The following is a 25,627-nucleotide window of genomic DNA, read 5'->3' as shown; positions in this document are numbered from 1 at the left end:
CTTATCACTACAGCAAAGTCGTGAACAAGCAATAATACTTGTCAGTTTTAAATAATATGTTTTCTCATTATAGCAAATACTTAAAACATATTATTAATCTTATGAAATAACTGTTATGAACTATAAACAGTGTCAATTAGCACTGAACCTGTTTCATTATAAGATAATCTTTCAATTAATTTACCTCTGTTTATCAATTGCTATAATATTATTTTGGTGAATCCCTCTTAGGATTTAAATCCAAATATAGGCCAGTATAACTGCATTCAACTAGGCTTGACCCTTCTCTTTGTTCATACAAAATCCAGCCGAGACAGGATTTTTTCTCAAGACCTCTGGCTTGTTAGTTAATCTTTTGGTCATAAAGAGTCTCTTCTTATCTTGTGTTTTTAGGACATAAATTTGTAGATTAACGTTCACTTTTAGCCAGAATGGTGCTTTTTATCAAGCGTCATGCTTTCTGGAGATAAGATATACTAGTGGTAAATCGTTCATTATATATATTTTCTTAGGGAATCTCAGACTACTAAGTATTTAATTGAATACATGTGTAATTCCAAACAAGAGAGGACTGACCTATTTCATGGAGCAAGAGAGCCACCTACTGGTGGTACAAGGATACTCTTTCTTTATCCTTCCTAATATCTTTGACACTTCATTTTATAATACATTCCATATTTGAAATTGCCTAGTCCATGTCCTGCATATCCCAGCGTTCCCAGCAGGATTCAACTTCTGTGCCGGGTTCAGCTCTGGTTGGTTCCGCGAAAACGACAACAGGCCCCTTTATCCAAAGTTTAGCATCACAGGTGTGAGACGCCATCTTCCTCACTTCGTACCTACAAGATACTTGGACACGTTTAGCTGGGACACCTTCTACACATTCCAATTTACCTAGATGTGCCCATTTCACTAAATGACCTCCTTTCTGGATCTGTACACATTGTTACTATACATTCCCTTCTGTTTGCACAGAGTCACTTTGCGAGGTACGCCTTCCATCCAGAACACTGAAGGAGGCCAAAACTCACTGTTATTCATATTTTCTGGTATCCAATTACTGTTCTGCCTCACATCATCAGTTGGCAGACACAATACAACTGAATCTGATTCAATTGATGAACCAACAGCTGTAGCTACTGAGATCCTCCATGCAAAAGGAGTCAATATTTTACTGACCAGCCTAGCTGATTCAGCGTTACTTGCGACACTATCATGTAGTTAAACATACATAAATGAAAACAGTGAAAATAGGGTTGAGTGTCATTTGCTTTGTGCACAATTTTTCAATAACAAGACATGTTACAAAAAAATGTACATAATATTCAGCCTAAATTAACATGATAATTTACAGCCAATAACTGATCATTGAAAACGTCATTATCGTCCAAAGCATCCATACACTCACCATCTACTCCCAACAATAATTTGCTAAAGCCTATAGCATTTCTACATGTTGCTCGTTCTGAGTTTTAATCCCTTCCACATTAACAAAGCAACAAGAATAAAGACCAGGGCAGCAAATGCTATCAGGCCAAAGGGACTTCTCCTTTCAGTTCCAGTTGAGTCTGTAAGATAACAGAAACATACATTGCTGGTTCACTAACCTCTTTAGACCAATGTTATTTGTGTTTTCCTTGTACAATGTCTCTGGAATAACAGTTTGAAATGTGTTTAATCGCACATCTATTCTATTGCTCCAGAGGAAATGTTTAATTGGAGTTGATATGTATTTCAATGCTATAGTAGGGCAGCAGTGTGGAGTAGTGGTTAGGGCTCTGGACTCTTGACCAGAGGATCGTGGGTTCAATTCCCAGTGGGGACACTGCTGCTGTACCCTTGAGCAAGGTACTTTACCTAGATTGCTCCAGTAAAAACCCAACTGAATAAATGGGTAATTGTATGTAAAAATAATGTGATATCTTGTAACAATTGTAAGTCGCCCCGGATAAGGGCGTCAGCTAAGAAATAAATAATAATAATAATTATAGTTGTAATGTAAAAGTATAAATGAGGGTTGCCTAAGAAGATTTGCAAGCATGAGGCTTGCATCATAAATTCTTAAATGTAATTTTAAATTGCATTGATCTTAATTTGGGATTCTAGGGGTGTGGCGATACCTGCATCTTCCGAATGATTCCTAAGTAAAGGAATTATTATTATTATTATTTTTATTATTATTATTATTATTATTATTATTATTATTACTGATAATTAAGGCTGTATTTTTTCACAGTTATAGGTAGTAGTGTGGAGTAGTGGTTAAGGCTTTGGACTCTTGACCAGAAGGTTGTGGGTTCAATCCCAGGTGGGGGACACTGCTGCTGTACCCTTGAGCAAGGTACTTTACTTAAATTGCTCCAGTAAAAACCCAACTGTATAAATGGGTAATTGTATGTAAAAATAATGTGATATCTTGTAACAATTGTAAGTCGCCCTGGATAAGGGTGTCTGCTAATAAATAATAATAAAGTTATCACAGGTTTCACGATTTCCTTGAAATGACCCATTTACTGTAATATGTAGTTATTTTCCCATAACAATTTACATTTCTGAAAGAATAGCGTGAATATACATAATTACAGCTTATTGACTCGCTATCTGTTCCACTGCATTCAGGAACCTGGCAGGCAGTTTTGTTTGCTTCAGGTAAATAGAGCACAGAGGATTTCTTTACAATGTCTTCAACGAAAAGACAAAGATCTGAAATATTATCCGCTAAAGATCGCTCAGTCCAGGACAAGAAGGGGACATTTCACATGTATGTTATTATTTCAACATTTATTTATTTATTTATGTTTTTATGCTGTTTGATAATTCACTGATGGTGAAAATAGAATGTCTTTAAAAGATGGGCATACAAAAAACAGAAATATTCTACAATCTAGCGTTTACTGTTTTTTTTTTTTTATGTAAGCATTTCAATATTTAGGAACATTTGTTGTATAATAACTCCGTTTTCAATGAGACAACGTTGTTTTTTTTCTGCTTTAATAAATATGTTTCATCGTGAAATATCTTGAAACACCCATTTTAGGCCGTCAAATGCCGTGACATTTTTTACAGCGAAAAAAAAAATACAGCCTTAATATTTTACAAGAAATACCAAGTGTAAACACCGAGATGGCATTTGTACACAGAAAGACTTATTTCCCATTCACAATTTATAATTAACCATATTAATAATTGATAACGACATGAGATGCTGTAGCATCTTTTTTTCTAATATGCTCTTTCACTTGTATGTGTCATTTCGTAGCTAAATGCATGTTTCAGGCTTAAATTATAGCAGCTTGGGACATACAGATCATATTGCAGGAAGACGTTTAATTCAATAATGTGATAAAGGGCTCACCTTCCACAGTTACAGTGATGGTGCTGACCTCATGCTGCTCGGGATCCAGCACGGTGTAGGTCCCCTCCTCTTCTTTGGTCACGCTCCTCAGCGTCAGCACTCCATCCTGGACAGACACGTGCTGTTCAAACCCTGCTGCGCTATCGACAATGGAGGAGTTGACAGCGCCCTTAGGTTTAAACCACACGGTTACATTTTTTCGGTCGAGTCGAATCTCCTTGGTTCCTCCGTTTGACAGTGTGACGTTTTCCTTGCGACCTAACAGTATAAGGGACAGAGGAAAGGTGTTTGACAAATAATATATATTATATATATAGAAACACTTTCGAATAGAATGCTTGAGCAATGCGAGTATAAGAGTTATGACGACTACAACATAGTTCAAATAGAGAAGGACGGGAACTGTTTCTTTAGATGTTTAGCTGTAGTTTTATACGGTTCACAAAATGACCATCGAACAATTAGACATAATGTAATAGAACTAATGGAAAGCAATATAAAACAATATGAAATGTACATCGACTCAGTGACCCATATTGAAAAAATGAAATTAAGTGATGGGAGTATAGATTCTTGGGCTACAGAGGCAGAAGTTATGGCAGCTGTAGACCTCCTAAATAGGCCCATACACGTATACATAGACTTAAAGAATAAGGACTGTTTTAAATACGAAGGCACAATAGAATATATTAAAAATAAGAACGATCCAATTAATCTTTTATACAACAATAACCATTTCTCAGTTATTGTATTTAAAGACAATGAAACCGGAAGAAAATCTGAATACTGTGGCATAATTAAGAAAGATAATCAAAATAAATCTAAAACAGTAAAAATAAACCAGGTTAAGGTAAATAATAAAATGCAAAATAGAGAGTTAAACATGAATAGGACAGAGAATTCAAAACAGAAAGATAGGAGACCCAAAGATAGACATGGTACCAAATACACAAAAGATAAGACAGAAGACATAGTATTCAATTTATCAAGTAAAACTTTAACCACATCCCAAAAAGCGGTACTGAGTAAAACACTTAAGTTTATACCGACTAAAAGATACATCGATAAAGATAAACTGGCCACTGAATTAAAGGAGTGGGAGAGACGCATGAGATTAGCAGAATATTTTTTCAATGAAAATATCTCGGATTCAGAGGGTAATTATGAACATGGGATTAAGGTTAATAGTACAAGCACATGGACTCCTCCGGATGGAAGAGATAAATGGTTAGATATGTATATTGAAGTAGTTAAACAAGAAATAATAGTAGGACTAAAGAAAAGATGTAAACTTAATTTAACCAATATTGAAGAACAAGCTATGACTGAGTTGTTAAATGATGATGATATAATGATAAGACCAGCAGATAAAGGCTCAGGAATAGTGATAATGAACACAGATGACTATATGAAATCTGTAGAATGTGAATTAAATAATACATATACATATGAAGAAGTTAAAAGCAATAAGATCAATAAATTGGTAAAAGAGGTTAAGGAAATTGCGGAGAGACTATACAATAAAGGCATTATATCAAAAGAATTAAAAAAATACATGCAGTCACATAATGCAAGAACAGGCCTAGCAAGAGGAAATCCTAAAATGCACAAAGAAAATCACCCTATGCGAATGATAGTCAGTACAATTGATAATCCAACACACATAATAGCTGAAATAGCAGAAAAACAACTTAGGTCGCACGTTGAGAAATTACCAAGCTATGTTAAGGATACAACACATTTTTTAAAAAGACTTGAATCAATAAAACACAACCTTCCAGAGAATACAATTTTATTTTGCATGGATGTAAAATCCTTGTACCCAAGTGTCCCTCGTAAAGAAACTTTAGAAGCTTGTCAAAAAGCACTAGATAATAGACTAGATAAATCAATACCTACAGCAGAGGTACTGAACATGATCAACATAGTTTTAGAAAACAGTTATTTTACATTTGTTGATAAGAATTACAAACAAAACGATGGTACCGCAATAGGATCTAAATTAGGAATGCATTTTGCCAGTACATACATGGGGAAATGGGAAGAACAATTACTTAGAAAATCAGAAAGAGAACCTTTAGAATACATTCGGTTTGTAGATGATATTTTTGGGGTTTGGACACATGGAGAAGAATCTCTTTTCCAGTTTCATAAAATGGCAAATGAAATACACAGTAATATTAAGGTGGACCTTCGATGGACAAGGAAAGAAATAGAATTTTTAGATACCATAGTAAAACTTGAAGAAGGTTCAATTGAGACTGACCTCTTCTGTAAACCTACTGACATGCACCAGTATTTACACATGTCCTCTGCACATCCGATACACACTAAAAGGGCAATCCCAAAGGGTCTAGGAATAAGAATACGAAGAATATGCTCAAAAGAAAGTGACTATGTAAAACAAAGAAATGTATTAAAAACAAATCTTAAAAAAAGAGGATACAAAGAAAGAATTGTAGAGACGGAGTTAAGAAAAGTGGATAAACTAAAAAGAGATGATCTACTAGATTATAAAAATAGAGATAAAAAGGTCAAAAGAGTCCCATTAATAATGACTTACTCTAAACTTTTGCCCAATATTTCTAAGATAGTTTGGAAACACTTGCGGATTCTACATAATTCAGAAAAATAAAAAAAAAGTATTTCTTAAGGCCCCAGTTGTAGCATTCAAAAGAGAAGCTAATTTAGGTGATATTTTAGTTCACAGTAAACATAAAAGAATAATTGACAAAATAGGTTCTACGAACATATGCACTAGTAGATGTAAAGTGTGTAAACACACAGACAACCGTAAAAATATAATTAAACATAAGAACACCACATATCCACTAAAAACTAATACCTACTGTAAAAATAGCAATGTTGTTTATGGAATAGCCTGTGAAAAATGTGATGAAATCAAATATGTTGGAGAGACTGGAACTACTTTATATAAAAGAATTCAGAACCACCTTTCGTTAATTAGAAATAAAAAAATGAATGAACCAATAGTACAGCACTTCACCAGTCAGGGACATGACATAAATGATGTAAAGTTTGTAGTATTAGAACAGCTCAAATTAGACAATGCGACATATAGAAGAATAAAAGAAAGTAAATGGATAAATAGACTGAACACGATTATGCCAGCCGGACTCAACAGAAAAGAATGAACTAATTAACTTCAATAAATATATAACATTTAAATAAATAAACAAAATTCATTCAAAAGTTGTGCATGCTGATGCGCTGGGGAGGCCAAATCTAGACTGATCCTCAGAGCCAGCATTGCATGATATAATAAAAATATAAGTTTATGTAAAGTACTGTTAATTAGAATTAATACAGATTCAAAGATAGAAGTAAAAATGATGTCACAATATATAGAACACCATTACATCATGTAAGAATAAATCATTAATTTGAATGTAAACAATAACAAGTAGTTGTCATGCCGTCAAAAACCTATAAATACCTCCAATGTTTGGATTCAAACACAGGCTCCCTTGAGAAAGATATGTACAACATATCGAAACGTTGGGCAGCTGGCTCTTTGAGCTAAAATATATATATATATATATATATATATATATATATAGATATATATATATATATATATATATATATATATATATATATATATATATATATATATAGATATACAAAAAAATATTTTTTAAAGTCAAGAATTTGTGAACCGAACCCATCCATATCGTTAGTTGTAGGCCCTCTTTCGTGTTAGAAAATAACTCATACACAAACAAAAATGTAGTTTCTGATGCACGGTACATGCATTAGCAGTACAATACAATATCAAGGGGGTATTTAAGACATGGTACATTGCAAACAACACAAATATATCTGGACAATATAGGCCTAAGCTATGGTGTGGAATGCCATCAAACTGAGTGAGAAAAATTCCACAAAGTTGGCTTAATGATGCTATGAAAATTGTACTTCAAGAACACTACTAGTATTTTTTTTAATTTAATGAAAGACAATTGATGCCGTCAGTGTTTTTTTTGTTTTTTGTTTATTATATTACCTTGTTTCTTTGCAGCTAGTGGAAAGTGAAACAAAACATAATTATTTCAAATGCCAGAAACATAGCCTGCTTTCAGGACCCGCGATATTATTTCATTTGTATCTTGTAATGTCTTAGAATCTTCACATTTTGCCGCCTCTTAAGACGTAACTGAGATGTGACATTTAATCGTAAATAATTTCCATATAAAATCTCGGTGTAGTTTGCATTTGTATGTGTTTATTTATTTATTTTGGCAGTCGTGTATGTATTTATCTACCTTAATGCATTGCGGTACCGTATCCTCACCTTGCACGGAGAGACGGACGTTTTGGACAGCCTTGCTCGATCGTTTCTCCCAGACAGTGTAAGACCCCTCGTCTCGTTTGGTCACGCTGCTCAGGTGTAACACCTTGTCTCGGACTGACACTCTCCGCTCATACTCTTTGAAGTCACATCTCACGGTGGTGTTGATGACAAACCACACGTGCACACTTTCTTCAGATTTAGGCCTGAACTCAACCTGCAGGTTTGATTTATTTGAACGTAGAGAAAACGTGAAATCGTCTCCAATCACTGCACGCCTTTCCTCAGCACCTAAAAAGAAACAAATACAATATTAATGAAATATTAATTAAAACAAAAAACAAACACAAAAAAAAGCACACGAGCAGGCCCTATTTATTAGATCTGGGTTTCAAAAATGTGTTTAGATTTTTGCGGTAGTTGAAGTAAGTCGCTCTGGATAGAAGCGTATGCTAAATTACTGATTCATAATAATTTCCTAATACGACGCTTCATTTTTATTTAGTGTAAAAATGTGTGTCTTAAACTTTTTTGTTAACTTTGATACTGTTTGGATAAAGTAGGCCTATACAAAGGACCGAAAACATAAAAAAAACAGTACATCATTTTGTTTATCAGTTCATGAAAAAAAGCCTATATTAAGAAATTAAATGTATTAAAATATGTATATTCCGTGCGTCTGGGTTTTTTAATGTTTATTATTCGATGTAAAAGAATGACTGATTTATAAAACAATATATAACTTTAACAAAGATCGACCAAGACTATATGCAACTGTAATCAGTCTTGACTGGCCTTTAAGATTAAATAATAATAATAATAATAATAATAATAATAATAATAATAATAATAATAATAATAATAATAATAATAATAAATGAATGATTTGGGGAGTATTTTTCATTTCCTCTGCATCAAATGAAGTTGTGCATGTATTGCACCATTTTGTTTTTCTAAAATACCCAGATATCGTTTGTATAAAATGGACGATTAACATATACCTTTACCACAGTCTTGAAAGACCCCAATCAGGAGAAAATTAACCAATTCGCAATAACACGACTACATAACTACTTCTGATTATACTTTCTACAAACAAGACAGTTACAATGGAAGCTTAAGAAATGCTTCAAGACTTTATAATTACTGTCTATTACATTGAAATGAAATATATTTTTCTAACGTGTATACTTTCATTATTTTAAAAAGTACTTTGTTTTGTTTACTAAAGGATTAATAAATACATCGTATGCAAAATGTTTTAATCTCATACTACTATTTATTTATTTTTTATTTGGTAAACATGATTTTTTTTTCTGTGTCAAAGTATATACTCCAAAGAATGAAAATAAAGGTAAATGGAAGATAAATCCGTTTTTTTGCTTCTATATACCGTTGATATCTTTCATCTGTTTTTTTTTTGTTGTTGTTATCGAATCAAGACTCTGATTCTGCAACAGCAGTTGTGATGCAGAGTTCACCCCCAAGTCTCTGTAAGTTGCTTTGGATACAAGCGTCTGCTGAATGACTAAATAATAATAATAATAATAATAATAATAATAATAATAATAATAATAATAATAATAAATACAGAAATAATATTCTATTGTACAATTCCATTCGGCCTACCAGATTGAGCATCGTTGGGTCTCAGCTCAGGGCGGGAGAGTTCCTCCATACAAATAACACTATATAGTAATACAAAGATAGATTTAAAAAAAAACGTCTTCGATGCGTTGTTCATCATGTTAGGAGTTGCAGTGAAATCTTCAACGAAATTACTTTCGAACAAAAAATAGATTTAAAAAAAAAAGCTTCTGTAGCTGATGAATAAAGTAATAATATTAAAAGTAAACGTTCATGTATTCGTATTTGCTGCTGTTTGAAACAGTAGCAGGGAGTATTTCACCACCACTCTAGCCAATAAGATCCCAGTGTCTGAAAATATAGAATGACATCACCGGGCTCCGCTGTCTCTGCTGCTGCTGCTGCGTGTACCCATAACGCATTGCGCGCCGACGCTGCCTCGGCTTTTGCGCTGGTTCTCTGTTTCAGTACTGCGGCAATGTGAGGGGGGGGGCGTTTCTATGGGCATATTCTACCGCCCCTGCCCAAAGCAATGAACGAAAACAAGATGACTAATGAGTTTTTTTGTCTTTTTCTGGTGTATTTACATTTCGGACTACAAGTCCTTCTTCCGCTGGAAAAAGCAGTGCTTTAAGCAAGCTGTTGTTATTAACAATTTTAACCGGTATTTCCTGTACTAAGCAGGAGGCTATTAGGGGGGGAGTCAGCTGACTCTGCTTGGTGATATTAAACGTACATGTGGACGAGGTGAAGCAAAAGGTAACGCAGGGTTTATATCGTGTAATCGTGCGCGAGGTGAATCACAAGTGTGGAATACTTTTGGAATCATAGCATATGAAAATAATGAACATGTGACTGGATTCGCTGCTTGTAAAACCTGTCATTATGTTTTTGTGAACGACAGCCACAAAACTGGACCATCATCTCTGTGAAAGCACAGGTGTAGCTCCCTTTCAACTGGTGGCACGAATGGAATAGACAGATATCTATAGTAAAGTACGTAGAGATAGTTAACCGGTTCGCGCTACAGCGAACCCTGCTGGCCAGGTGCCAGTGAGCTTAAATGAAAACATGCTGATCTGATTTTTGTCTCTTATGAATTAACCACAATGTAGTTAGATAGATAGATAGACAAACAAACAAACAGAGAGAGAGAGAGAGAGAGAGAGAGAGAGAGAGAGAGAGAGAGAGAGAGAGTTAATGAAGAAGCGGCTGTGTGATTTTGCAAAAAAACAACACTTTTTGTATAAAAAGCGCCTCTTTTTTATAAACAGCTGATCCAAAAAAAATATTGTGTGATTGACAGCAAATACCACCATTAGTTTAATGGTAAAATCACTGCCATTCACTCAGACTTTGTTGAATCAAGGGCGTAGGTTTGGTTTGAACATTGGTGGGGACACAATTTTTTAGGGGGGCAGAGTCACGGTCGCTAGGGGGGTTCCGGGGCATGCCCCCCCGGGAAGAAATTTTTTAGGAGACAGCTGTTAAATGGTAACTTCTGGTGGCTTGAAATGAATGCTGGACATGAATCGAGGACAATCTGATTGACATGAAGTTGGCTGGTATACACTTAAAACACTATGATAAAGTGTCCCTCCTGGAAGCTGGTTTGACATCCCTGCTATAGAATTACTAATAACCTGAATTATAACCTATCCCAGCCTTACTGTAAGCTACCATTACCCCTGCCACTACAAGCATGAGCACATGCACGCTCACGTGCTCTGCCTGCCTCTCCTGTGTCTGTGCTGCTGCTCGTACCTGGGTGCATTGCTTCATTCACCTGATAAAATAATAAACTGATGCATGCCATATAGAGAGAAAATATATGGCTATGCTAACTTTATTTGCTGAGTATTACCATACAGCATTAGCCTACTATCATATCACAATGTGCCTCAAACAATAATATATCTCAAAACTGAGTCTAACACTTTCACTGTTATAATCACTAAGCCATTACAGACCTCACCTGCAACCCTGTTGCTCCACCTGCCTCTGTACTGCTTTTACCAGGTTGCACTGCTTCACTCGCCTGATAAAATGATAAATTGATGCATGCTGTTTAAAGAGAAAGTATGACTCTGCTAACTTCATTAGTAAATTATTTTTTCATTTGCTATGAGAATCATTACCAATTGTGTTTTACTTTAATAACATCTTCCTACTTACACTTTGACTTTTTGTAAAAAAAAAAACTTCCTTATGTCCATCTTTCTTTTTTTGGTTGCTATTATGCTTGTCACCTAAAGCCAAATTGAAGTGATTAGCTAACGTGAGTTGAATGACGATATCAAAACATGCTCACGCACACCCACACTCACACTCTCTCTCTCACACACACACACACATAATGATTTAGCTGTGAAACAAGCTAGCTAGCCACCAAGGACGTGGGGTTAGCAGCTAGCAATGGGTCGCTAACGTAATAGGTAGGTAGGTCGGTAGGTTTATTCACTCAAACTATGTTGCTGACGACCTGACAATACCTTCAGCCCCGGCACCTGGCTTTCATTCAGTCAGTGGGTCACACTCATATGAGACTGACCGGCAAGCGGCAACATCAGATGAGCGTCTTTTTTTACTCACGCCGCACTGAAATTTATTTGTATATCTGTCGTCGTCCGACCCCCCCCCCCGATTAATTTGACTTTTTATATTTTTTTTATTACTGCCTATATAATATAGTGTATTTATTTAGCCGCCTAGATAGTCACACTGTCAATTCAATCAAATACACTGTTCGTGTTCGCTTTTTACACACACGATACAAAAATATCAAGCAAGGAGTAAGTTAGTTACAAGGGGAGGAAGGAGGAGGATTGAAATAATGTGACAACGCATTAACCAACAAACACAAACTAAATATCGAATTAAACTGATTTTATTTATTCTTATTTTTTTAAATAAATGTGAAAATTGTGGCACAATATACACCGTTTAAGAATGGCTAGAATTTTTTATTTTAAACCCGGAGATTTACCTTTCACTCCCGAGTCCTTGTGCACTTTCGCACTTCAATGAAAACAGCACACTCTGCTGGTCCCTGACCTCAGCCGCGCACTGAGTCTGTGTTACAGTGATGCATTATGGAAGGGCCTAAGCCAATCAAATTTTTTTTTTGTTTGTTTTTTTGGAGGAGGGAGGAGTAACGAGAGGGGGGGGGGATCTTGAGAGAGTTAACCCTTTGTGGAGCGGATAAAATGACTTGACAAAAGACGTTTCAGATTTATCAAAATTATTGGTAGGGACAATTCAACGGTCCCTTGACATTGGTAGGGACATGTCCCTACCGTCCCTAGCTAAATCTACGCCGGTGGTTGAGCTGACCCGCTCGATTTATCCAGCCCGCTTTCAGTAAACACTGTACGTAGGCTGCTGAAAGACACGCATCAAACACGGTTTAAATTCCTGAGTTGTTAGTTGATGCGTTCGTAGCGTCCGTCTGAATCGTATGCCCAGTGTGAACCAGCCTTTAGTGTAACAGCGCATAAATAGCGCAAAACCAAGTTAGAATAGGGCCCTAAAAATACAAAATATAATTAGCCTAATTATTATGGGAAATTAGTTAGGGGACAAACCGACCAGGAAAATCAGTGGCATCTGCAGAAACAGCAACAAAAAGAAAACATTACAGGGCTATCTTACAGACAGGCTTACTGCTACAATGCGAAGAGTATTTACTTTCAATTAAAAAAAAATACTTTAGAATTACAGGTCTTCCAAATCCAGACCTTATTATGAGAACCATTTGCGTTTTAAAATATTATAATAAAACTACATCTCTTCCGAGTATATTAACAATTTGCATATAATAATACATTCATATATTTATTTTAAACAATCCAAATATACATTTAAACGGTGTCAAATAATGCTCATGTGAATTTTAAATAAAATAAATACATGAATACAAAGCACAGATCATGTATACGGATATGCAAGCAGAAATACCTTATTCCAGAATTCTCCAAGCTGGTGGACCTTCGAACTTCTAATCGTGTTCCAAATTGAACACAGGTGTGTTTATGAAGGCTCGGCTCAACAGCTGTTGTTGTATATCACCAAAGCGCATGTCCTGGGTTTTTTTTTTTTTTTTGCAAACAAAGGAAATAACTGTGGCTACTGTCATTTGGAAAGCACCGCCGCTCTGTCTTGTTTTGTATTCCAGAAAAGGTCCTTTGTGTTTTACAACTTAAAATGAGGAATCGAAACAAGCAGTAGATTCAAAATTATGTGCCGGAGACAACAGAGGTTTTTTCCCCTCTGATTATCAGTGGTTAAAGTGGCGTGTTAACGTTTTTTTGTTGCTGTAAATTTAAAATATATAAATTGAATATTAAACTGAATACAACGTTGCTTCTGTAGTTGGAAATGCTTTTCAATAACAAAAATAAACCCATCAGTAACTAAACAAATTCATAACAGGTATTATAGTCTTGTATTGTTTTATGTCCACATGACCTGCGCGACTTCCTTGCCTTTTTTTTTTTTTTTTTTTTTTTTTTTAAGAAAACTGAAGACAGTTGGACACACGGTTTTGACCCCGAATTGCTGTCGTGGATTTTAGACTGGCTGCTTGATCGTTGTCTGCGCCGTGGTGGTGTTTATTTGAAGCAAAACGGGGTGAGTTTTTATTATTTATTTTATTTGTTACCGATATTGATTTACGCATTTCAGACCTAACGATATCCCAGAAATTCAACTTCACTGATGTTGGCCTATTGTAATAGTGTAAAAATGTGTCACTTCCGGGACTAATTTTCATACATTTAAATGAAATATACATTTGCAGGACAAATTCGCGCCTATTATAAATAAATACTTAAATAAAAAGTCCAGGAACTGAAAGATGGTTGAACAGGTTTGCTGATGTATCAAAGTAAGATCTAATCGGCTGCTTCATACAAGATCGAACTTGTATTTGCATAAAGATCAGTTAATGGCTGATTTTACAACAGATTAAACTACGATTGTCTCGACGGCAAACGCGTTCCTCCCTATAACATCTAAAAATAAATAAAAATAAAAAAAATAAAAAATATGGTAATGTGATATTTGTATAATGTGAAATAATGGGGATAATATGAAATAATGTGATATCTTGTAACAATTGTAAGTCGCCCTGGATAAGGGCATATGCTAATAAATAATAATAATAATAATAATAATAATAATAATAATAATAATAATAATAATAATAATAATAATAATTAGCTCGTTATCTGAATGTTGGGTAGTGGGTCCGATCCATCAAAACATCGTTTAATTTACTTCAAAACAAATTAAATGTCCGTTTTGTAAAACAAGAAAAAAAGAAAATGACCATGTCCAGCATTTACATACATGAAGCGCTAACAAATATGTTTCAACAGGGTTCTGTAGTCTGAAAGTAGAAACATTCGCTCACACACTCAAAGTCGGCTTCTCTGCGCTCGTATGTTTTCCAGCATTCGCGGTGTTAGTTCTGTCGTTGTGTGTGGTTATCAAAGCCCTGTGTTTAAAGTCGTCAGTGTTGTTGCTTTGCTGTGGAGAATGGCTCTTGCAGTAACAAGTACATCGTTTTATTTTGTGGCGGTGTAATTCGCTGCCTCACAATATTATAGTCTTCTGAAGCGTTTTTCCATTATTTAATTGTCCAAGTTCTCTGTATATTTCCCGGGTTAAAAGCAATCTATTTTCTCACGCTGATAAAAAAAAGCTGCATCTCACAGCAATAGTATAAGCTGTGACTGCCTGTCTCTCTGTCTGCCAACTGGGTGACTTATCCTCTCCTAATAATGAAACCGCGCGGATCACAGTTGCTGTTAAGTTGCTATTTCACGACTCTGCTAAAAATAATTAAGAAAACCAAACCGAAAGTTAAATATAAATTAGAAAGAAACAATATGCATGTTGTAATATTTACAAACCGAAGATAACACCAGCTCACTGCTTAGGAAACACATACTGAAACTGAAACTTTTTTTTTTTCCTGGACCCGTTTAAATAAGAACTTTTATAACAATAAACAACATTTATTTTTATTCATTATTTACAAGAAGGACATAAAAAATATTCTACAATGTTCTGTTTTTTCTGGTAAACATTTAAATAGGCTCATTTGCTGTATAATCATTCTGAATGCGACAACGCTATTTGGATGTGCTTTAATAAACATTATGTTTAATCGCAACGTATCTTGAAATACTTATTTTTCAGACCGTCATACGCTGTGAAATAAGCCATGAAAATACAGCTCTTATTCCTCTTATTCTCCTGCTTGTTTTGCCAACCCAGTAAATAACTTTGTAATGTCACGTGATTCTGCCAGGCTAGGGTGGGTGCAGCTGCTGCCGTGGGCAACTTTGCAAGTTAAAACGAGTAATCGAAACAAACAGCAGATTCTGAATGATGTACCTGGAGACGCCACCTATTTGTTTTCTGATTAGCAGTGGCAGTTAAAAGCACACACCTGTAGAGACCTGTGGCTGCTGTGGGTCACTTCCTGATGCGCAGACATTTGGCTCTTGTTGAGGAGAGGCAGAGACACGTTTGGAGGAGAAGGGCAAGACTTTGTAAACACTTTGCCACTGCCAAAATATTTAGTTTGCAGTCGACTTTTACCCTGTGTGGAGTTTTCTCTGACTGGAGTCAGAAATTGTAAATAAAAATAAGAGTCAATGAGAAGTCCCCACAAATATAGGAATGTGAATGCAAACATGTGCGTGCGTGCGTGCGTGGATGTAAGATGAATGACTTTAGATGGGAAATTGTTCTGACAGTCACACAGTCTGTATGCGCTGAGTAATAATGATAAACATAAATGAGAACAGCAGCGCTATTTCTGAACCGCTCCTCCAGTTACACTTTGTACAGCTGTGGCCAAAAGCATTACATCACCTGGACTTGTAGGATTAAGAGATCATAAAAATAATAGATCCACACTTTACCAAAAATCAACATAACATAAAGGAAAATGAATGGATAGACAGACTCAATACCACGATACCTGAAGGGTTAAATGGAATAGAAGATTGTTTCATCATTAACGATGCAATAAATGACATCACAAACACACTAATAGAGTTAAACAGAAATAAGTGACTGTATGTGCCATGGCATTAAAAGCATAAAATACGTCACTGTTGTTTTTCAAACACACTTTCCCTTGACAAAGGTATGTTAAACATATCAAAACTGTTGGGAAGTTGGTTATTTTGAGTAAAACACACGCACGCAGGCACGCACGCACCCACCCACGCACGCACGCACACACACGCACTAAAACCAATTACAATGTTGCTAGTGCTAACAAGAGGTCAGGGAATAGACTTTAAAGCTTTAGCACTCCGTTTAAGAGGGGCAGTGATGATATTCGTGGCACTGACATGTGAGTGAATGTAAAGCTTTGGGTAGTACTCGATTAAAGGGGGGGGGGGGCAATACTGATATTGTTAGTGCGAAGAGTTAAGAAACTGATTGCCAAGTCTTGGCTGGAACTCTGTTAAAGGAGGTAGGGGATAAGATCTCTCCTGCAGAAATGTAACGTTAATTCTATTTTATTGTGTCAGGAGAAGCTTACTGAAAAGTAGCAGTCAGCTTTATCTGGCTAGGTTATGTTAACATAGAAGCTATACTGGCATTGAACAAATGTGGAACTTACACTGCGGTAAATCTATTGACGGTACGTGTCTAAACTGCGAATCCACTTCAATTCCCAAGGTCTTAGTAGGCTATTCGTAACATGAGTTAAACAGTAAATAATATTATGAATATGTAGAACATGTGAAGTATTCTTTTTAAACGCAGATTATGGGAGGCCATCTTCACAAGCACTTCAGTAACACTTTAGCAGGCTGTAGCTGGCGTGTTATAGTTAGAGTCTCAGGTTGGTATAGTTTTGCAGATATAAGCTCGGATAGCTCAGAATGTTTAAAAGACGGCACTTTCGTTTTGCTTATTTGTGTTCTTTCATAATGAATTAAACGGGGTTTAGCGGGTTACTGTTGTTGAAGTTCTTTCTGAAACTAGCTCCTGGCCAGCACGTCGCTTTCAGAAAAGCGTTTACACAAGCAAACCGATCATTATCTTCTAAAGGCTTTTCTCGACTGAAACACGCGTGTCTTCATCGTGGGACATAAGGTGCTTTGTGAAAAAGAAATGTACAACATCGCGTCTTTGACAGCACGGTGGTTTTGTGGTTGGAAACAAAACACTGACAGAAATGTCTGTCAAGGAATCGCACAGATGCTGCCTGTACCTCTGCAATGCCTCCCCGCACTTGAAACCACACGCAGCGTGTTCACACTTACTAATCCACACCTTGGATACAGAGTTGCTATTGGTTTTAATGTAGCCTAATGCAAGCCGTTGCAGTGTTCATTGGTTGTATTTTGTTCACTCTTGTGACCCTCTAAACGACTAAAGTACTACATAGTAACCACATCCTCTTTTCACACTAGTTGCTAAGCAACTGAACCCTGGGGCAAGGGCCCGGCCTGGGAAGTCTCAGCCGAGAGCCTGTTAATAAGTGTATTTCTCAAATATGCGTGTGTGTGTGTGTGTGTGTGTGTGTGTGTGTGTGTGTGTGTATGAGTGTGTGTGTGTGTGTGTGTGTGTGTGTGTGTGTGTGTGTGTATGGACTGGTATTACTGTCAATGTACGGACAAAAATTGAGAAAATGTCCACACAAAGATAGTAACTCCTGAAAAAACGACGTTGTTGGGACGTCTCCACTTTGTAAACACTTTTTAAAGAACTAAATATGCCTTTTGTGTCAAAATATTTAGTTTGTTGTCGACTTTCAACCTGTGTGGAGTTTTGTCTGACTGGTTAGAAATAGTAGGCCTAAATAAAAATATAGTGAGAAGTCCCCACAAATATAGGAATGCAAACGTGTGTGTGTGTGTGTGTGTGTGTGTGTGTAACTAGAACTGTATTTTTTACAGTTAAAAAAAGTTTATTTTACGGTATTCCGCTGTCTAAAAATAGGTATTTACCGAAAAACAGCAAATGCTAAATTGTAGAATATTCCGTTTTTTTTGCCCACCTTTTAAATACATTCTATTTTCAGCATCAGTGAATTATAAAACAAAATACAAACATAAATGCATGTAAAAAAACACACATAAATTAAAATATTGAGCATAATGTGTGTGTGTGTGTGTGTCGATCAAAATAATAGGCCTACTGAATGATCAAAGGCCAACATAACACATATTTTAATTATATAATAATAGAACTATTAAAAAGTACTTTGATATTGGTTGTTTATTTACTGATATAAATTATGTATGTTATATTATTTATTTATTTATTGCATTTATATAGCGCTTTTTATATAAAAGTATCGCAAAGCACTGTACAGTACATAGCAGAAAAAATAGGAAAAACACGATACATTTGTATAGCATGTCACACAATTTACATTTTTAGAAACCCCAAATCTTTTCGTGTTCAGCTTGGGCTTGTCTTGCCAGTGACCCCCTTATGCAGAAAATTCACTTTAACCGAAGCCGATCTGAAGGTGATCCGACAGGATCCGACCATCGTGGAAACCAGGGTAATTTGATTAAAAAAAAAAAAAAAAAAAAGTTAATGATAATACACAGGTTACATGCATATGCTTTTAAATAAAATGATCAAACCATCTGGTACATTTATATAGTGCATGAAACTGAAGACGATCCTGTATGAAGACAATTGTGAGGGTCTGGAACCAACTCCCCAGTAATGTTGTTGAAGCTGACACCCTGGGATCCTTCAAGAAGCTGCTTGATGAGATTCTGAAATCAATAAGCTACTAACAACCAAACGAGCAAGATGGGCCGAATGGCTTCCTCTCTATTTTCTCCTCTGCTTTTCTATTAATATATCTCTTGCGTTTATAAAATAGTAGTAGATTAGAGCAATTGAAATAATGAATCGATCTAAAACAAAGTACGGCGTGATACATTTTTAAATCAAGTGCACGTAAGTTGTTGAAGGAAAGCTGCAAACAAAAAACACGATCTTTAATCTACTACTTAGAAAATGAACTACAGCGTAATCTGAAAACCAGCAATAATAAATAGAGCCCCATACCTTGTACACACACACACACACACACAGGCATGCAGGCACTCACACACACAGACACACAAACACTCACACACACACACACACACACACACAGACAGACAGACAGACAGACACACACACACACACACACACACACACCATTGCTCCAGTAAAAACCCAATTTTTTAAATGGGTAATTGTATGTAAAAATAATGTGATATCTTGTAACAATTGTAAGTCGCCCTGGATAAGGGCGTCTGCTAAGAAATAAATAATAATAATAAAGTATCGATTTTAAAGACTGTTTACCTATTTCAAATAAACCTTATTTTATTCAGACGTAAATAGCTTTAATTTGCTACCTTATCTTACACCAGGTGAATAAACTCATTATATTTACTATATATATATATATATATATATATATATATATATATATATATATATAGATATATATATATATATATATATATATATATATATATATATATATATATATATATATATATATATATATATATATATATATAGATAGATAGATAATGGTAAATTAGAGGAAATGGTCGTATGTACAGATAGACAACACGATAACAACTGCAGCACGGCGTTGAGGTGTGATTCTGTTTTTACCTCAACACATTCCATGAGGTCATCGAGTCATTTTAGTGTTACCAGACCCTGAAATGAATCGATTTATAGATAACGACTCGAGCAACGACCAAGGATGGACGCTGCCAAACGCTTTATTATACTGATCCTCGCTTTGGAAACAGGTAAAGCAAATCCTTCTGAAATTCAATAACATCTATTTCGATAATAACGCGCCACATGGTCCTATTTCAGAGTCTTTAACCAAGTAACCAAATTAGAAACACCCCGATGAACGCGCGTAAGCACAGGGTTACTTATCGTTCTGTTTTTCTTTTGTTATTCAGTGTTTTCTCTCCTTTCAAAATGTCTGAAGAGAACGGTTTAAAAATATGACATTCTATTTAAAGTTTATGATAAATACACACATACATAAATAACGCGTTGGTGTGTTTTATAACTTTCTCTTTATAATCTAAATCTTGAATGCACGAGAAAATACGCCATGTACTTACATATATTTAGTATACTATTATCAAATGTAACCTGTAACGGTTTTCCTAATATATGCACGTCTCATATCAAAATACATTTGGAAAATATATTCTACAATATATCTGATGCATGGAAATGCATGGACTTTACCAAAAATACAGCTACAATAAAACTTAAAATATATTTTCATATATTACTTGGGGTTCTAATTTTGGGGTTTTATTTATTTTTAAACTGTTTACGAAAAACCGAGTGACAAGTTAAATATATATACAAGAACAAAAACGGTATTAATCTGTTTTAAATCCCGCGCATATTTGAGTGTGATCTGGTTACATTTATCATATGAAAGACTAAAACCGAAGCTTTCCGTGTTAATATACTTCAATTAAATTCCACAATTTCTATTGTTACAATACAGATCCATCGGTTATAGGAAAATGTAGGCTAATTGATTTAGAAGCAGTAGCGGTTTTAGCACGCAGCCCATGCAATCGTGACTCTTACTATAATATATGCAATGCAGTTGTGCTCAAGTTTATGTGCAGCATAATCACGGTTTAAACTAAAAACAGTAAAACATTTAAAAATGAACAAAAAGGTTCATTTCTATAAATGTCTCCGTGACACTTATTTTTTGCGATTGATGTAGTAACATAACAATACATTTAATAGTGTCGTTGCCCTGTTTGAAAGCGCAGGATTACTGATAAGAATAGAGAATAGGGGCCTTGCTTGCTCCTCTCGATGCCAAAGTGCATTTTCGGTGCAAGTAAAGTCAAACGTGTTATAATAGACAACGTTTAACTTTAAGGATTTTTTTTTTTTAAAGTTTAAGTCATCCTATTTATAAATTCAGCGTATTGCAAACTCACATTAATAAACACACACATTGTGTGTGTGTATATATATATATATATATATATATATATATATATATATATATATATATATATATATATATATATATATATATATATGTGTGTGTGTGTGTGTGTGTGTGTGTGTGTGTGTGTGTGTTAACGTTCATGATTTTTATATTTAATACGTACATATTTCACAATTAGAACATGTTTTGATATGGAAAATATTTTGAAAGCGCACATTGTCTTTGAACATTACCTGCGTTTCATTTGAAACGCGTTTTAATACATTGTATTTTATGAAAGTATGGTAGGACCCCTCTGTCACAGTCTTGGTCGTATCTTGTATCCACTCTTCCTTCATTTCAACTCCTCTCCACTCACGGAGGTGTGTAGCTTGATCGCGGACACATTCCTCATAAGCTTGAAGGATTGAGCATGTCTCTCTTTTGACATTATCAAAATGTGGAATAAACACAGACATTAACATACAGTTGTGTCAAATGTAACAATCGCAGAGATTGGAAGACAAGAGCAATATATTGTAATTATACTTTAGTTACCGAACCAGTAACAGGATTGTAGTGTATTGTCATGCAATGGGCTCGCTGGTTTCGCGGCACATACCGAATAATTGATTCAATAGCACTATGGTCACGCTGTTTAAGAAATGGATGAGAATTGTAATGTGAAAGAGTTTCTATTACAGCTATAATCTTCTGCGTGAATGGAACTATCCGTTTACTCCAAAGCTTACATGTTGCAGTGTATTTGCAGTGTTTTTGTAAAATAGTATTTCCCACTGTATCGAGCCAGTGTTCCACTCTATACTGTAATCAAATGTGTACTCTACATTAACATTGGAACTGGGGGTCAAATAACAAAAAACTATGATCACTGTGTTCTGTTATTTCATTTTAAAAACAGGCAACACGTGTGATGAATAGAACTTGATTTTTGTAATTGTATGTTCTTAAAATGAAATAACAGTACACAGTGATCATAGTTTTTGTTATTTGACACTCTATAGCAGCGTCATAATTCACATTTCAGGGTAAGTTTACTGTAAATACATATTCCATTTTGGTGAAACAATATTTGTTTCGAGTTTTAAATATTACACAACGCGCACAATATTTAGCTCCATGATAATGTTTCTGAATCCCCACACGGTGCTTATGTGAAGTATTTACATTTCTCATATATTTCTCATACATTTTCTACAGCTTATATTTCTGTAGTGTTTGCCGAGGAGCTCCAGGTTTACCAGGAGCCAGAGGTCAATGCAACCGCGGGAGACAGGACGCGCCTTGGGTGCGCTTTCAACACCAGCAGCGGGCAGGTTGGAATCGGGTCCTTTATGTGGTACCGGGTCCGGAGCGATGGGAAGAGGAGCGAGGTTTCCAATGAAACACACTCAGCTGGAGTCGTCACATCGCATGAATTCAGGACGAACAAGGACGCTTCATTGTACTTGCTCCACCCTCATACCTATGACTCCGGCGTGTATTACTGCGAGGTAGAGCTGCTGTCAGCGGGGACAAGAACCGGGAACGGGTCGGTGCTGGCTGTTTACCCAAGAAGTAAAGGTAGGAGCTCCACTGCCTTCTACAGTTAGCTCATGGGCCATTGTATGCGGGACCAGAGCAAAAGGAAAGATATTATTGCATAAGAAACGTACGTGCTTTTATTTTGTATACGTTTTTAAGAAAATGAATCAAAATAAGCCAACTTTTCGGCTGCGCCTCGTTGACAAAGGAAAGAAAAAATTTTCATAAAATTTTTTTATGCATAAAAAAGAAAATCCATTTATTATTATTATTATTATTATTATTATTATTATTATTATTATTATTATTATTATTATTATTGTTGTCGTTGTTGCTGTCTTGTGAAAGTTAAGCGTGGCAAGTCCACTCACACAAGATTTGTTCTACATCAAATAAACACACACTATGCAGGTTGAAAACGCAGCTTTGTTTGCTATACTTACACTTTTAATTAGTGTCACATTACATACGATGGACGGTGCTCTCGTTTTGGTACCTTTTATATCCAAATGAACACAAATTCAGAATATATAAAGATACCGTGAAACCTGCATTAATCGCTCACAAATAAACCCAAAATTCTGTACAGTGCGCTTACAGTTTATTTCCCAAGGCAAATTAGTTCTCTGCTTGATCACTCCAGCGTTTATTTCCCGCAATCTGTAAAAAAAAAAAAAAATAAAACCTGTTCACAACTTTCTTCCGTTTTTTTCAGAAAACCAGGACAGTGGGTCTTCTGCACACGGGTTTGATCCCGCATTGCTGCCGTGGAATATTAGACTGAGCTGCCTCTTCATTTTCTTCGCTGTGGTGTCGCTGTGCTTATTTAAAGCAAAACAGGGTGCGTGGTATTTTTTTTTTATTTATTTATTTTTACCGGTACGGATATTAATTTACACATTTCAACCATAATATGTATCGCAATAGTTCAGCATTATTGAATCATTGTAGTAGAATATTGTAAAAAAAGGTATTATTATGATGTATTATTAAATACACCTTATGCCCTTTCCGTTCTTTGGGTCCCACACACTGAACCAGAGGATACTGGGGTTCAGTATGAAACCAGAGAGCTTTAAATAGAGCTTTCCCTTTATATGCGTTACATACAGGACGCATCGTGATAAGAATGGCGCTTCATCTAAACAAAACGAGGCACCGGAGGCCGAAAGAGCAACATGGGTTAGATCGCAAAGACAAAGTGCGTGTAATGGGATCTCTTAGAGAATGCGCCATGCGGGCCAACGCTATAAAGCCCATTGCTATTTAACTTATATTAGATTGTATTAAACATAATATGGCCCAGTACCTTTATACAATGCACATTGCTGTATGGCGTATACGATATCTTACCACCCTCATCATATATCCTCAAAGCTATTTACTAGAAATCACCGTAAAAACAATTACAGTTCTAATGGCTGTTTTTGTTCACAGTAAAAATAAACTATATCAAAACATATTGGTCGGAAAATACCTACAAATATACTTTACCATCATATATTTGAATGTAATGTTATTACAAATAGGCTATACGGGTATTCTAAATGAATGTGTGTGTGTGTGTGTTTTTAACAGTGTTTCCTTCTATCTTAAAAGCTGATGTATGTTTCTGTGTTTTGCAGTTGAGAGACTTCATGAGATGCAAAAGGAGTTAGCCAAGGTAAGAGTTTAAAAAACGGACAGTGCAGTCTGCGTAGGATTAGATCCGAACGCTAATAATATTTCAATACATGTATAGGATAGGATATTAATATTATCTTTTGTATTACGTAACTTTTTAAAATTGGATTTAGCATTCTTGCTTCTTTGTATCGTGTCTACGAATGAAGTCATACTGTATTTTCTGCGGTTTTATTTAGACGCAATGTTTATAGAACAGGTCAACGGGTCAGGCATTAGTTTGCCACAGCTGGGCTTCTACAGACAGAGACACTGTCTGGTAACGGACGGACAGACAGACAGGCAGGCGGAATGTTTGTAAAGTGAAGGTTTTTTTTCTTTGTCTTGCAGGCTCACAGATCAAGACGACATCGCCGTTCTCTGCATTAATTCTGGATTGAAAACAATTCTATACCAATCTGGCACCTAAATGTCGTCTGCTGTGTGACCCGCGAGAGGAAAACGCATCGCGCAGTTTATTACACAAGGGACACAAACTAGTTTAACAGCATGCATTAACACCGTGTGTGCGGGTGCTGCTTTGATAATATTTCTTAAATATATAATAAAGTGACGTTCATCAGTGGAGCTAAACTTGTTGTATGTTTTATCTGATATGTTGTGTCTTTATGCATAGTTTGTAACTGGAATATAGTAAAAAATAAAAATAAAAAAAAAAAGATAATAAAGCGTGTGAATGTTTGTGTTTTTTGGTTGTCTATGCTGCCACCTTGTGTCGCTGTGGCAATACTACATTCTTTGACTGTTCTGCTGCTGTCTAATTATAATATAATTCATTACCTTTGGACACAATAAGACTTATATTTTAGTAAAGAAAACTATTGAACATACTTACTGACACTCCTTATCTTGTTTTAAAGAATAAAAAACGTCAAATGTAACTTCAATTATTTTAAACTTTTTTTTTTAAATATATAATTGCAATCAGTTTTGATGCATGTTAAAAAAAAAAAGAGATTTCGTATTCGTAATTATTTATAATCTGGATAAATGTAATCCACATTACACGCTTTGAAAAACCGGCCCCAGGAGTTTTCATTAATTTTCTCTATGTCTGTCTTAACACTGCTCTGATGCTTTTGAATCTACGTGGAGATCTTAACACGCTTCCACGTTCCAGTCAAGTCACGTGACAATAAGAACTGTAAAC

The 25,627-nt window shown here is 35.5% G+C and overlaps 1 protein-coding gene across 2 annotated transcripts; it reads right to left on the bottom strand.

Annotated features, from left to right (window-relative positions):
- Positions 1-84: 84 nt before the first annotated feature.
- LOC117971095 (uncharacterized) lies at positions 85-13,291 on the bottom strand. 2 transcript variants are annotated; one of them, XM_059021564.1, is made up of 5 exons: positions 13,212-13,291; positions 9,297-9,355; positions 7,671-7,958; positions 3,356-3,613; positions 85-1,568 (listed from the first exon to the last, which is right to left on the bottom strand). In XM_059021564.1, the coding sequence occupies exons 2-5, from the start codon at positions 9,343-9,345 to the stop codon at positions 1,450-1,452; spliced, it is 714 nt and encodes a 237-aa protein (XP_058877547.1). In that variant the 5' UTR covers positions 9,346-9,355; positions 13,212-13,291; the 3' UTR covers positions 85-1,449. The 2 variants fall into 2 exon arrangements, with proteins under 2 accessions (XP_058877547.1, XP_058877546.1); XM_059021563.1 differs by lacking the exon at positions 13,212-13,291 and having other exon boundaries at positions 9,297-9,581.
- Positions 13,292-25,627: the final 12,336 nt, after the last annotated feature.

This window comes from Acipenser ruthenus, unplaced genomic scaffold, assembly GCF_902713425.1.
Source record: "Acipenser ruthenus unplaced genomic scaffold, fAciRut3.2 maternal haplotype, whole genome shotgun sequence".
In the NCBI taxonomy this organism is placed as follows: domain Eukaryota; kingdom Metazoa; phylum Chordata; class Actinopteri; order Acipenseriformes; family Acipenseridae; genus Acipenser; species Acipenser ruthenus.
The sequence above is the reverse complement of the archived record's forward strand: the minus strand, read 5'-3'. Positions and strand labels throughout refer to the sequence as shown.

Bases quoted from the DNA above. Each gene is read 5' to 3' on its own strand.
- LOC117971095 (XM_059021563.1), bottom strand. From the start codon at position 9,414: ATGATGAACAACGCATCGAAGACGTTTTTTTTTAAATCTATCTTTGTA. The intron at 3,614-7,670 runs GTGAGGATACGG...TTATACTGTTAG, and splicing joins CGTCCGTCTCTCCGTGCAAG to GTCGCAAGGAAAACGTCACA. The intron at 1,569-3,355 runs GTGAGCCCTTTA...GTTATCTTACAG, and splicing joins CATCACTGTAACTGTGGAAG to ACTCAACTGGAACTGAAAGG.